This window comes from Vombatus ursinus, unplaced genomic scaffold (genome assembly GCF_900497805.2).
Source record: "Vombatus ursinus unplaced genomic scaffold, bare-nosed wombat genome assembly UNPS02014820.1, whole genome shotgun sequence".
Classification (NCBI taxonomy): Eukaryota; Metazoa; Chordata; class Mammalia; order Diprotodontia; family Vombatidae; genus Vombatus; species Vombatus ursinus.
In genome coordinates, this window is record NW_020954598.1 from 3,282,362 (window position 1) to 3,293,778 (window position 11,417).

At 40.9% G+C, this 11,417-nt stretch overlaps 1 protein-coding gene across 12 annotated transcripts in view; it reads right to left on the reverse strand.

Moving 5' to 3' along the window:
- The window catches only part of WNK2 (WNK lysine deficient protein kinase 2), a 231,050-nt gene that overhangs the window by 4,664 nt on the left and 214,969 nt on the right, over window positions 1–11,417 (reverse strand). For 4 of the 12 annotated variants that reach the window (XM_027836987.1, XM_027836986.1, XM_027836977.1 and 1 more), the window contains 3 exons: window positions 8,248–8,292; window positions 6,309–6,568; window positions 15–384 (listed from right to left, as the gene is read on the reverse strand). In XM_027836987.1, coding sequence (XP_027692788.1) covers window positions 34–384; window positions 6,309–6,568; window positions 8,248–8,292 — 656 coding nt within the window. In that variant the 3' untranslated portion in view covers window positions 15–33. Of the gene's footprint in view, window positions 1–14; window positions 385–6,308; window positions 6,569–8,247; window positions 8,293–11,417 lie in introns of those variants that run through there. The other 8 variants (XM_027836981.1, XM_027836980.1, XM_027836985.1 and 5 more) reach the window with 6 other exon arrangements.

Sequence of the window (11,417 nt, forward strand, 5' to 3'; positions counted from 1 at the left end):
GAGTACACCCTGTTTTATAGGTGAGTCAGAAAGCTAGGTGATTCTCATCTGGGGGCTGCATGGGTTGACAGCAGGTTGCTGCAGGTATACTGGAAACAACTGCAAGCCTGTTTTGCTCAGGCCTGGAAATGGTGCAAGGCTATGCCCTCCTCTAATCCCAGGCTGGCCCACTGTGTCTGGCCACTGCCCACCATACATAGGTGCTGGGAACACTCCTCCATATGGATACGGAGGTATCACATAAGGTGGGACCGGGCCAGAAAGGGGAGTACCTGTCATAGGCATTGGCAGGGCTGGAGTGACTCCGGGAATTAATGCAGCTGACACAGGGCCAGGCACTGGAACAAGATATTGTTTCCCCACTCCTGTTCTGACTGAATTAACCTACAAAACACAAAGACACGCAGAAGGATTATGCTCAGGTTGACTGGCCAGGGTCAACACAATATGTTTGCTTCAACCCTGGGAATTCTTTAGGAAGCTGCCAGGTAGACATCTCTGTCTCTAAGAGAAAGCAGTCACCGAACCATGCCTGGGGCCTGGTGCCTTCTAATGGTTCAACCACTCAACCAGGACTTGGGGTTGAGGGGTGGAGAACAAAAACCTTCAGACCATCTTCTCCCTCCTAACTCATAACCTACTTCTTCCCCATGTTCAGGAATTTTGAGAGAGCTCCTCCAGGTATTTTAAGAAGCCAACATCTCACCTGAAATGTCCAGGTGAATGAGACAGGGCCTTCATTTTCAAGGAGGAGAACACAAGAGCGCTCTAATAGCATCAAGCCAAACTGCCATTGTTGGCTGACAGTCCTTTGAACATAAAAGGCTAACTTAAAACCTATCCCTCCCGCACAAAGGATCTCAAGTTTGAAGTCCAATTATACCACAAGATGGGAATGAGCTTCAAGTCCTAGAAGTCAGCCAAAGAACTGTGCCCCTGATCCAGATGCTCATGCTAAAGTTTCCTCAAAAGTCAGGTGAACAGGATACAAAGAAGCAGCCAGCCCCTGTCCTAGAACAACCTTAGGGCCCTGATGGCGGATTGAAGATGGTCTTGATATAAAAACTGACTCTAGTGTACACTTAAAATGGAATGTTTTAGTCTCCCAGCCATGTGTCAGTCAGTAACAAAGCCTGATTGCCTTTGGGGTCTACTTGATTTGAATTTAATGCTGGAAAAGCAATTAGGGTAAACCAGCTTAGAGACCAGTCGCAAGACTGCTGTGTGTGTGCATGGGTTTTTGTGTTCTGTAAAACCTGTTCCCCAATTGATAAATGGTCAAAGGATAGAACAGGGTGTTCTCAAGGGAAGAAATCCAAGCAATCAGCAGCAATAAGAAAACATGCTTCAAATCATTAACGACTAGAGAAATAAAAATAAAAAGTAGCTCCGAGGCTCCACTTCACACCCGTTAAGAGTGAGAAAAAAAGGAACAAGACAAATGTAGAGTGTCTGCAAGAAAACAGGCAAGACCTAGCATAAAAGAGATCAAAAAAGGAAGAAAAGGCCCCCACAGGAGTAAACATTATTTGTAGCAGCATTTTTTTGTACTGGAAAAGAACTGGAAACTAAGGGGGTGTCCATCAATTGAGAAATAACTCAACAAATTGTGGTATGTGAATATAATTGTGCTGTTGTAAGAAATGATTTAAAGGATGGTTTCAGAGAATCCTGGGAAGAACTCTACAATCTGATACAGTATGAAGTGATCAGAACCAAAAAAAAAATTTAGACAACATGATAAAAATGAACACTTTTGAAAGGCCTAAGAACTCTGATCAATGACAATTCCAGAGGACCCATAAGAGAGAAATGATATTCCCCTCCCCACAGATGGACTTGATGCAAAATAGACAAATGGTTTATGGATACGGGCCAATATGGGAATTTGTTTCGTCTGACTATGCATATGCAAGGAGTTTTTGTTTGTTTGTCTGGGGATGGGGGGAAGTAGGAGGGAGAGAAAATGTTTATTAGTTGAAAAAATTTTTATTTTTTAAAAAGTCCTAGCCAGAGTTCTGGTTTATATGGGAAGGAAGGGTCTGTGAGACCAAACAACCTTCACTTGACTATGTCTTACAAGATCCACCCTGGGCAAAAGCCACCACTGAAATAAAATCAAGTCCACAGACTCCAGGTGAAGACACTTGGCTCCATCACCTTACAGCAGTTGATTTCAGTTAGGTGTTAGGAGAAAAGCAAAATAATAGAAGCGACAGTCAAGTGTGAATGACCCATTCCTATGCCGAGAAGGTCATGGGACTGTTTGTTTTCTTAAAACAAACAGCACCAAAGGATTGCCAAATGATGACATTTACAGGCAGCATTAACAATGGGGTAGGATAATTCTGGTAGTGGAGGCGAAGTTGTGGTGGAAATACAAATCACTAAACTGTTAATATTTCTGTTTCTACCCCCTCCCAGTTTAGATGCCCAATGCTGATGCTTTTTTTGACTGGCGTTTTTACAGATTTTTTTTTTGCTCTTTCTGAACCCACTGGTTCTCTAAGGTCACCATGATTTTTCACAAGGGCAACAGCTCTGGGTACTGTCTGTCTGCATGAGTTGTTTTCAAGTCAGGTATTGTCTTGTACTGAAATGGCAGTAAGCTGGTACGTATATTAAAAGAAGGGCTCTAAGAAAATCATTCTTGGTGGAAAACCTGATTTCATACCTTACGCCAACAGCTCTTTCCAAATCCATCTCACATTCTGAATGGCCTGAGAGTTAGGACTGCCTCCCTGGAAAGCTGCCATTGGGGAATGTGTTCAGTTTCAGGACTAGAGATGGATATAGACCATAATCCAGAAAAGCCCATTATTAAAACTTACAATTTCTTCCTCCTCTCCTTTTAGTCCTTCCACGGAAGCTGTCAGAAGGAAAACCACTCAAAACTTTCAGGTGCCTATGTGTATCACCCAATTAAATATTTCATTTTTGTCTAGCTAAATCTTTCCATGGTTTTATATATTAGTTATAGTCCCAACTAAACTGTAGGTCTTTGAGGACAGGGACCATGCCTTACATTCTATTTCAGCCATAGTGCCAATCACAGTTTGAATACAGACTAGGGCCTGAAATTCCTGCTGATGGCTCAAGGGGGCCATATTGAATATTATGGACCTATGTTACTGGCCTATCCTATCTCAGATGTTCCTTTCTTGGTGTAGGGGTCGGGGGGGAAGAGTAATGGGGATGATAATTGTGTTGTCATCTAACAATTACTGGACTCTTCTTGGTCTCTAGCACAGTAAATAGTGGGGAATGCCTTAATGGCCTTCTGGTTCTCTTTGAATGACAACCATGGTGAAAACCTAAAAAAATTACAAAAACAGAATTGGGAGAAATCAGCAAGATTTAGACATTCAAACTTCTTTCCAGCATAGGTTTAGAGAAAATTACTCTTTAGGTCAGTTTAAGCAGTTGTTGGCCAGAGTCCTGGGATTTACGAATAGGACTGCTCCAGTAGAAAGAGATTATTATCAATATCTGGCCTGATATTCTTTTTGTTAGTTTCTTGATCTCCCCATCTCCTTTCCTACAGGCTCAAATCTTGACATTGTTTAGAATTTAACCTGGACTCTTCTTCCTCCTGCTTATCTGTTCAGTCTCTAATTCCCATTTCCTTCCTTTGAAATGCTGAATCTCTCTCTTCTCCCTTTTCATAATAGCCCCCTCCCTAGTCCAGGGCCTCATCACTTCACGCTTGGAGTAGATATAGGCACTAACGCCACCACCTCACCCACACGCATGCCGGTCCCTCTTGTGACACAGACTAAGGCATAAGAGAAGATTCTCTCTCTCAGTTCAACCAGAGACAATGCTGGAGTTTTTCAAAAGGTGTTTTTACTAGGAAAATAAGCAAAAACAAAACAGCAAAACACACAAATTGCAGAAAAGGGTGAATCTGCTGAGCATAGATTTCTGATTCAAGCTTATGTCAAGAAACGGTTTATGGAGCAATCAATCTCTTAGTTCTTGTTCCTCACTTTCACTTCCTTCCAGAAACTCTCTTCAAAGAGAGATTTAGGCAGGAGCAATGCTCACATGCTCTAGCCAGGTCAGACATTAAAAAAAAAATACTGATATTTGTTTTTACATCACTTAGGTTGCTTCTGATCAGGTCACATGCTTTTTTTTGGGGGGGGGGGGTTGAGGCAATTGGGGTTAAGGGACTTGCCCAGGGTCACACAACTACTAAGTGCTAATGTGTCTGAGGCCAAATTTGAACTCAGGTCCTCCTGACTTCAGGGCCAGTGCTCTATCTACTGTTCTACCAAGTTGCTCCAGGTCACACTCTTAACTGTTTAATGTTAGTAGCCCTTTAATTGCTATATGTGATCTTTTCCAGGTACCACCCAGACATATAAGCACCTATCCAACAACAGGGGGCATCCTTCCCTCTTATGAAAGGCTAGGAGATGCCCCCCACCAACTATGTTGGGCAAATACAAATTTTTCAGGTCCTTTTAGAAAAGGAGATTTCTTGATCTCACTACTTTGGAATCAAGTAGAAAGTGGTACCACTATCTGAGGAATTACTAAGATTAAGTCCTAAAAATATTTTAGATCCAATTAATTTTTCTCCTTTCTTTAGATCATCACGTGCCAGTCTCCTTTAGGCAAGCATCTGATGCCTACAGATCTAAGAACTGATGACTCTAGTGGGAATGGGAGGAATGATGGTGGTGGTAGTGGTACTGGTGGTGGTGGTGGTGGTGGTGGTGGTGGTGGAGAGGGTTACCCCTGGTCTAATTGTGGATGAAGAGAAAAGGTCACTGTACTTGAGAGGTGCTGCTAAATTTTGAGAAGAGTCACTTTCCAAATACACATAGGCTCTTTGACAGGATTCCCCAAAAGGTTGAGGATGCAAAGGTAGGATAAACTACAGAACTTATCAAGGTACTCTGTATAGCCTTTCAATGGATGCTCTAATTGTAAGGAGAAACAAAAATGGGCTCATTGCATCCAGCAAAATGAAGTTAATTAGGCAGTCACATATCTATTATTGGTGTCTGAAAGAATCAGAAAAACACACCCATGTATTTATCATCCATTGTAAGGACTATTCCTGAACAGAACTATGTGCCAAAATGACCTTTCTTCTGTTTGGGTTTGTTTGTACATTTTGGATGGGCTGGGGCAGAACAAGGACAAATAAAGTCCTTCCTGGGCTAATTAGTAACAAGCATGCCCCTCTGTCCATCCTCCATGTCCAGGAAGAAGAGAAATGACTATTCTCTATTCAGGAGGTGGAAACTGAATGGTGAAAGGGAGAAGCCATGTAAAATGGCAGAGGTCAACCATAGAGTGAGTCCGCTTTGGAGTTGGAACCAGAAACCATTAATGAAACTCTGGACAATGCTGTTCATAATAAGGTATGTTTTCCTAACCGAAGAGAGAAGCACACTGGGTGAAGAGGGTTGATAGAAGATATGCTACCATGGTTTTTTTTCTCCCGGAGTTCAGTCTTAATCCCTGAAGTGTGGTCCTTGAAGGCACACCAAGAGAATATAAGCTCTTTGGGGTAAAAGACTTTTTCTTGTCTCTGTATCCAAAGTGTCTTACACCTGGTAGGTATTTAATAAACACTTACTGATTGGAATCTCTGGGGAAACAATTTCCTTGAACCTGATCTTTTCTTGAGGGGATGATAGAAGAGATGTGCTATAAACATCTTTCTTTTATGGTACATTGGACTAAAGTGGGAGAGTTAGGGCGGGAGAGGAAGATAGAAGGAAGAAAGCAGGGAGGCATATATTAACCAATGACTCCTTCACCCAATTGCTGTAAATGTTTATCAGAGCAGAAACAACACATTTTAAAATTTAAGCAGCACAGAGAATTACATGTAGAAGGAAAGGAGGAACTTAGGTCACTAAAACTTGGTATGCAGACCACCCCAGATCTGAAGTCAGAGAATCACAGAAGTCAAAGGGATTTCATAGGTCTTCTCCCACCCAACACAGAAGTCAAGTTCTTACATGAACAGGTCACACAGTGTAACTAACAGAAATCATGGACCAGAGAGGCAGATTAAGCAAGATTAGTTGTACATCACCAAACAGTCTTAGGAATTGCAACAGGTTAGTATTATGCAGACAAGAGATTTCAAACAACAGCATGTCTTAAAGAATTGGTTTTAGAGACACAGGACACCACCCCGTGGCTCTCTGCAACCCAGTGAGGTGGATGCCATTCGATGAGAAGGCGTCACTGCTTTCTAGAACCCCTTCCAGGCAAGACCAGGCTCTCCCTTGGCCCTCCAACCCCCTGCAACACTGCATTCCCCAAAGACCACCACTTACGCCACGTGCCTCGTTTTGTGCCTGGGCAGGGTTTGCTCGGGGCTCCATATCTTGCCTTTTCTGATTCTGTTTCAGTTGGTTTAGGGAAGGTTTTATCTGAGCAGCTCCCACAGTTTTGCTTGTCCATTCATCCACTAGCTTGTGCAAATCATCCGTGAACATCCCTTTCTTGTTGTTGCTGTTATTGACTTGTGCCTGGACCTGCAGCGTGGCTGGGGGCACTGGCTCGGGACCTGTTACCAGACTGGTGGTAGAAGATCCTAGAAAATCACACACGAGGCAGGATCAATTATGAGGCTGACACAAGGCGCTCTTTCACTACTTGTGTTACTTTGGACATGAGTCTGCACTGAAGAACACCTTTGCTTCAAGAGTTGGTCTGGAGAAAGGGGACCTTCTCAGGATTTTTTAATCCGATCCCTGATATTTCCCATACTTTGCCTATCACTTAATTCTGTGATGTTGAAGTGTATGACACAGGCCTCCCTCTCTGGGAATGTTGTATCAAGTGTCAGCATATGGGGGGAAGAGAGCAAGGACAAATAGCCTGGCCATTCTTATGGCAGCTTTTCCAGTTTGCTTTTATGAACAGCACCCATCTGTTTTCCCACAAGCTCTTTATCACCATGGTTCAGCGCTCCCTGTGCACAGAGCAAGTACGATACCAAATCTCCAAGCTTGCTGCCCAGAATGGGAACAGCACGGACCTCATGGTTTGGAGTGAACAGAGAAAGAACATGGTAACAAGATTCATATGTCCAGAGGAAAATGCTTATTATAATAGGTCAGATTTTAAGGCCTTAAAAAAAAGTATTGGGAAGGGAATTGGAGGTAGAAGTTTAGCCTTTTTTAGTGTTGGCATGTGGGAACATTTAGGAGGGTGTTAAGCCAAAGAGTAACATACTTTTGTTGAGAGCTGGTGAGGCAGCTTTCCACAAGCATTAAACTTTAACACATTAAAGCAGGTAGAAGGAAACCTGTTTCAGTGCCTGGGGAAATACTTTGTACTGTCATAGGCTAAAGTAGAATGGAGGGTCTTCGAGGGCAGAGACTATTTTAATTCTGTCTATCTCCAGGGCCTGGAACACAGTGAGCACTTCATAAATGTTTTCTGAATTGAACTTAAGAACCATAATGTTTGCTATGATATAATTTCTTTAAAAAAAAATTCTTGGCAGATAATTTCTGATTTAAAATCCTGGATAAGCTGAATGGAAAAGAATGGAAAGTCATCTGATTATGAACTTGCTTTTAAAAAATTTGGTTAAAAAGAGAAAACTGAAATTAACATTTTCAAAATGATTTAACCGGAGACCATCTCTTCAAACAAATAGTTCAGAAACACAATGCACTATATGAGTCTATTTTAGTAATTAGCAATGAACAAGCACAGACAAAGATGCCTACTTCTAATTGGAATTTTTCAACCAATGGTTGAAAAAGTAGTCCAGGTGAACCAGTAAACCATTTACTCCTGGACATCTTTCCTCTTGCAAAGACATTCATTTTTAAAAACAACTTTTGGGGAATATTTATTCTGGTAATCTAGGAAAAGAAGCCAATTAGTTATTAGTAATTTATGGATCTGGGGGAAAAAAGGAGCCCCTGAAATAACTTAGTGGGTAATGACACAAAGAGCAGCAAGGATGAAGGAGCATGAAGCCAGGATGAGGTGAGGAGCAGAGATGCTGTTGTACCGAAGCGGCAGTGACGAGTCAGACCCAAGCAGAATAGCCACTTCCACAGAAACAACATCCAAGTTTATTCAACAGGCATCAATCATAGACATAGTTGTCATTACTCATTCACTCACACAGCACCCAGCCAGCACCATTTTTGCAAGAACATCAATGAAACCCTAATGGTATAGCCAAGAAAGGAAATGAGCCCATGCAATGGAGAAAATATGAAAAGGGGGGGAAAAAAATCAGATAATTACTACTACTGTGCTCTTTGCCTAGGCATAGACGTTTCAGGGTGGACCCTACAAGGTAAAATGATACAAGACACACAGAGTTAGGCAGGACAGTACACTTCTGCTGTACAAGCTACTGTATGTTCAAGCAAAGGTCATCATTATGCAAGGAAGAGCAGACAAAAAGTCAGCAGTTCAGAGAGCAGAGAAAAACCTCAATTAACTGGGCATCCCAAACCCATGTTAGTTAGTGTGCAGGTTAACAAACATTTGACCGAGCACATTATATGCCAAGAGCAATATTAGAAAGCTTCAAGATTGACTTTGAGTTTGACTTTGTGTATGGAAACCCAATGTCTCTATAAGTTTATAAAAAAAAAAAAAATCCCCTTGGCTTTCCAGTACAAGCACTTGGACCCCCGCTCTGATTAGGCACATAAAGCGGTTTAAAATCAGTTACAAGAGCTTATTATGCAAAGGGGACCTAGCCAGTAGTGGGTTAATAGGCTGTAAAGGACAAATTCAAAGTTTCACAAGTCCAAAAAGATACATTGTTCTGTAGGTCTGAGGCCAATTTGGAAAATATTCTAACATCCGAGGGCTTCTAAGAGGTTTGAATATTCTGAATTCAATGGCAAAACGCAAAAGTAATAAAAATTTGCCCATTCTTAGTTCAAGGGGCAAAAGCTGATCTGGAAATAGAAGTTTTATACTCTAGTTTTGTGACATGTAACCCAAAAGATCTTATTATCGGTTCTCTTCTTTTTTATACACACACTTTTAGTATTGGGAGAGTGGGGGAGGGTCAAGAAGTTAACCTACCTTTCTAAATGTTGGACCACTAATGGATCCGTCTTCCTTTAATTTCCTGCTTAAAAACTGCTTAAGTTGTGGGTGAGGGACATTTAAAAGTGAGTTTTGTTAGACATTATAGAGGTAGTGGTGATGGGGGTGAGTGATGTTCACCTCCTCATAAACATGTAAGGGTTAAAAGCAACAGACCAATCATATAACAGATTTCTGCGTATGGGTAAAAGCCCAACTTTTTCTTTTCTTTTTTTCTTTTTCTTTTCTCTTGCAAGATAGGAGTACTTAGTAATTAGTTCAAAGGGCACCTCTCCCTCACTCTGGTTTCAATATCATTTGTCTATATAATGTGCTGTATTTGAGGGTTTACTACTACTTTAGATAGATTAGTTATTATATTAAAGTTATCTGGAAACTATCACTGGGAAATGACTCCCTCTTTATATCTGGAAACTCCCTGAAAGGAGTTAGTCAGACAACACTTAACAACTTTGTTATCTCCCGTACAAAGGCTATGGGGAGGAAATACTCTTATTTTAGAGATGGGATAACAGTGTCTAAGTCACTTTCTCTGAGGTTACTCAGCTAGATTAATAGTAGAAATAAGAACCAAAAGCAAGTGTCTTCTTTATATTTCTGAAACAAATCCTCTTAAGTTTCTAGTTAAAAACCTCATTTAAACCAATGAGTAGAAAATCACAAACCAGTTATGGGATATCATAGTGGGATATTCTAAAAATCAAACAAGATAAATATATCTTCTCAGAGCAAGCTGATAGGCCTTTTTAAGCTAAACTGATGTGGTCTATACCCCAATTCTCCTCCAATGCACAAAAGTAACTTTTGTCCTTAGTTCAAAATGAAGATGCAATTTCTTAAGTCTCTGGAGGTTATAGCTCCAAGGAAGGACTTTTTTATTTTTAAACAATTCACATAAACTCCATGGCAATGTAATTTTTTACATTTTTTACTCTTCTGTTACTATCCAGAGGATTTTTGTTTATTCTTCTTGGACTCAAGTCTAGGCCCTGGGGGGGGTCCAAACTTGAAACACTGGTGAAGGAGGTAGATTGTAAAAAATGGTTGCATATTAGGGAGAAGTCAGAGGGGACAGTATGTTATACTCTTCTGTCTCTACTTTTAGTTGTTTTCTCACCAACTTCATAATGATCATGCTAGAGATTCTCCATAGGGCTCATGTCGGACCACGAGACTCCTAAAAGGACCCCTGAACCACAAATCTCCTTTCTTGGACCCTCTTCCAATGACATGGCTCAAGGGACACTATGATACATCTAATACCACTCTATGAAAAAATGTTGCTTGAGTGATTAATTCTTAGAAACCTGACTCAGTACTTACTTGAATTGATACACACCTCATACTACATTTCTCCAATTATATTGTACGCTCCATGCATGCATGTATTATCCAAAATCTGTATCTTCCCCAACATGTGACACAGTGTTCTTTGCATTAGTGGGCATTTAGTTAATGTGTCCAGTGAGTGAAATGCACTGCCCAATTTTTCCTTTATTATGTGACTAAGTTAGTCATCAATATAGGCCAGAAATCATTCTATCTTCTCATTTGAGTCAATTTAAGCAACCATTTATCAAGGGGCCCACTTGCAAGGCACTGGGGATACAAAGGTGAATGATGACCAGCCTCGACTTCAATTGAACATCTTACCCATTTACACATTGGTGTTGCCTCCAGATTTCCTTTATTCCATGGCTAGTTAATAGCTGATATATCTAGTACTCCTTTCCCATAATGGAAACAAGTCCTAGATCAAAGATGGTTCAAGAAATTCACATAGATCTCATGGTTATTACTATGAAATTACATTGTCAGAAAAAAAAAATTCCTGCTTTAAAGACACTGAAATAGAATTTGGCCCGCATTCCAAATTAATGCTCAGGGAGATGCAATCACATTTCAACAATGAACATTCTGCAAACGACAAACATCTAAACATATACAGGAGCAAACCTAGAGGACCTGAAAGAGTTGCTGCTTCTGGCTAGTCTAAATCTGAACACAGTAGGGGAAGACCAAGAAATTATGTATTATTTTCAAACACATTTATGCAAAAAATGGCACAATCATTTACAAGCAGAGGAGTGTGGGGAGTTTTGCCTTCTTTCCTACCAGTGAATGGAACTGTAGTTAGGAAAAGCAAACCTTTTCTTCTCTGCAGGGCACTGACATTAGGTGTCTTTCAAAGGATGTCAGATCTAGTTTCTTTCTTTTCTTTTTTTTTTGTGAGGGATGGGAAGGGTAGATGGAAGAAGACGACCTGGGAGATGTACCTTTAAGCCAATAGAAGGATTAGGCATCTGAAACCTCTGTGTGTGTGTGTGTGTGTGTGTGTGTGTGTGTGT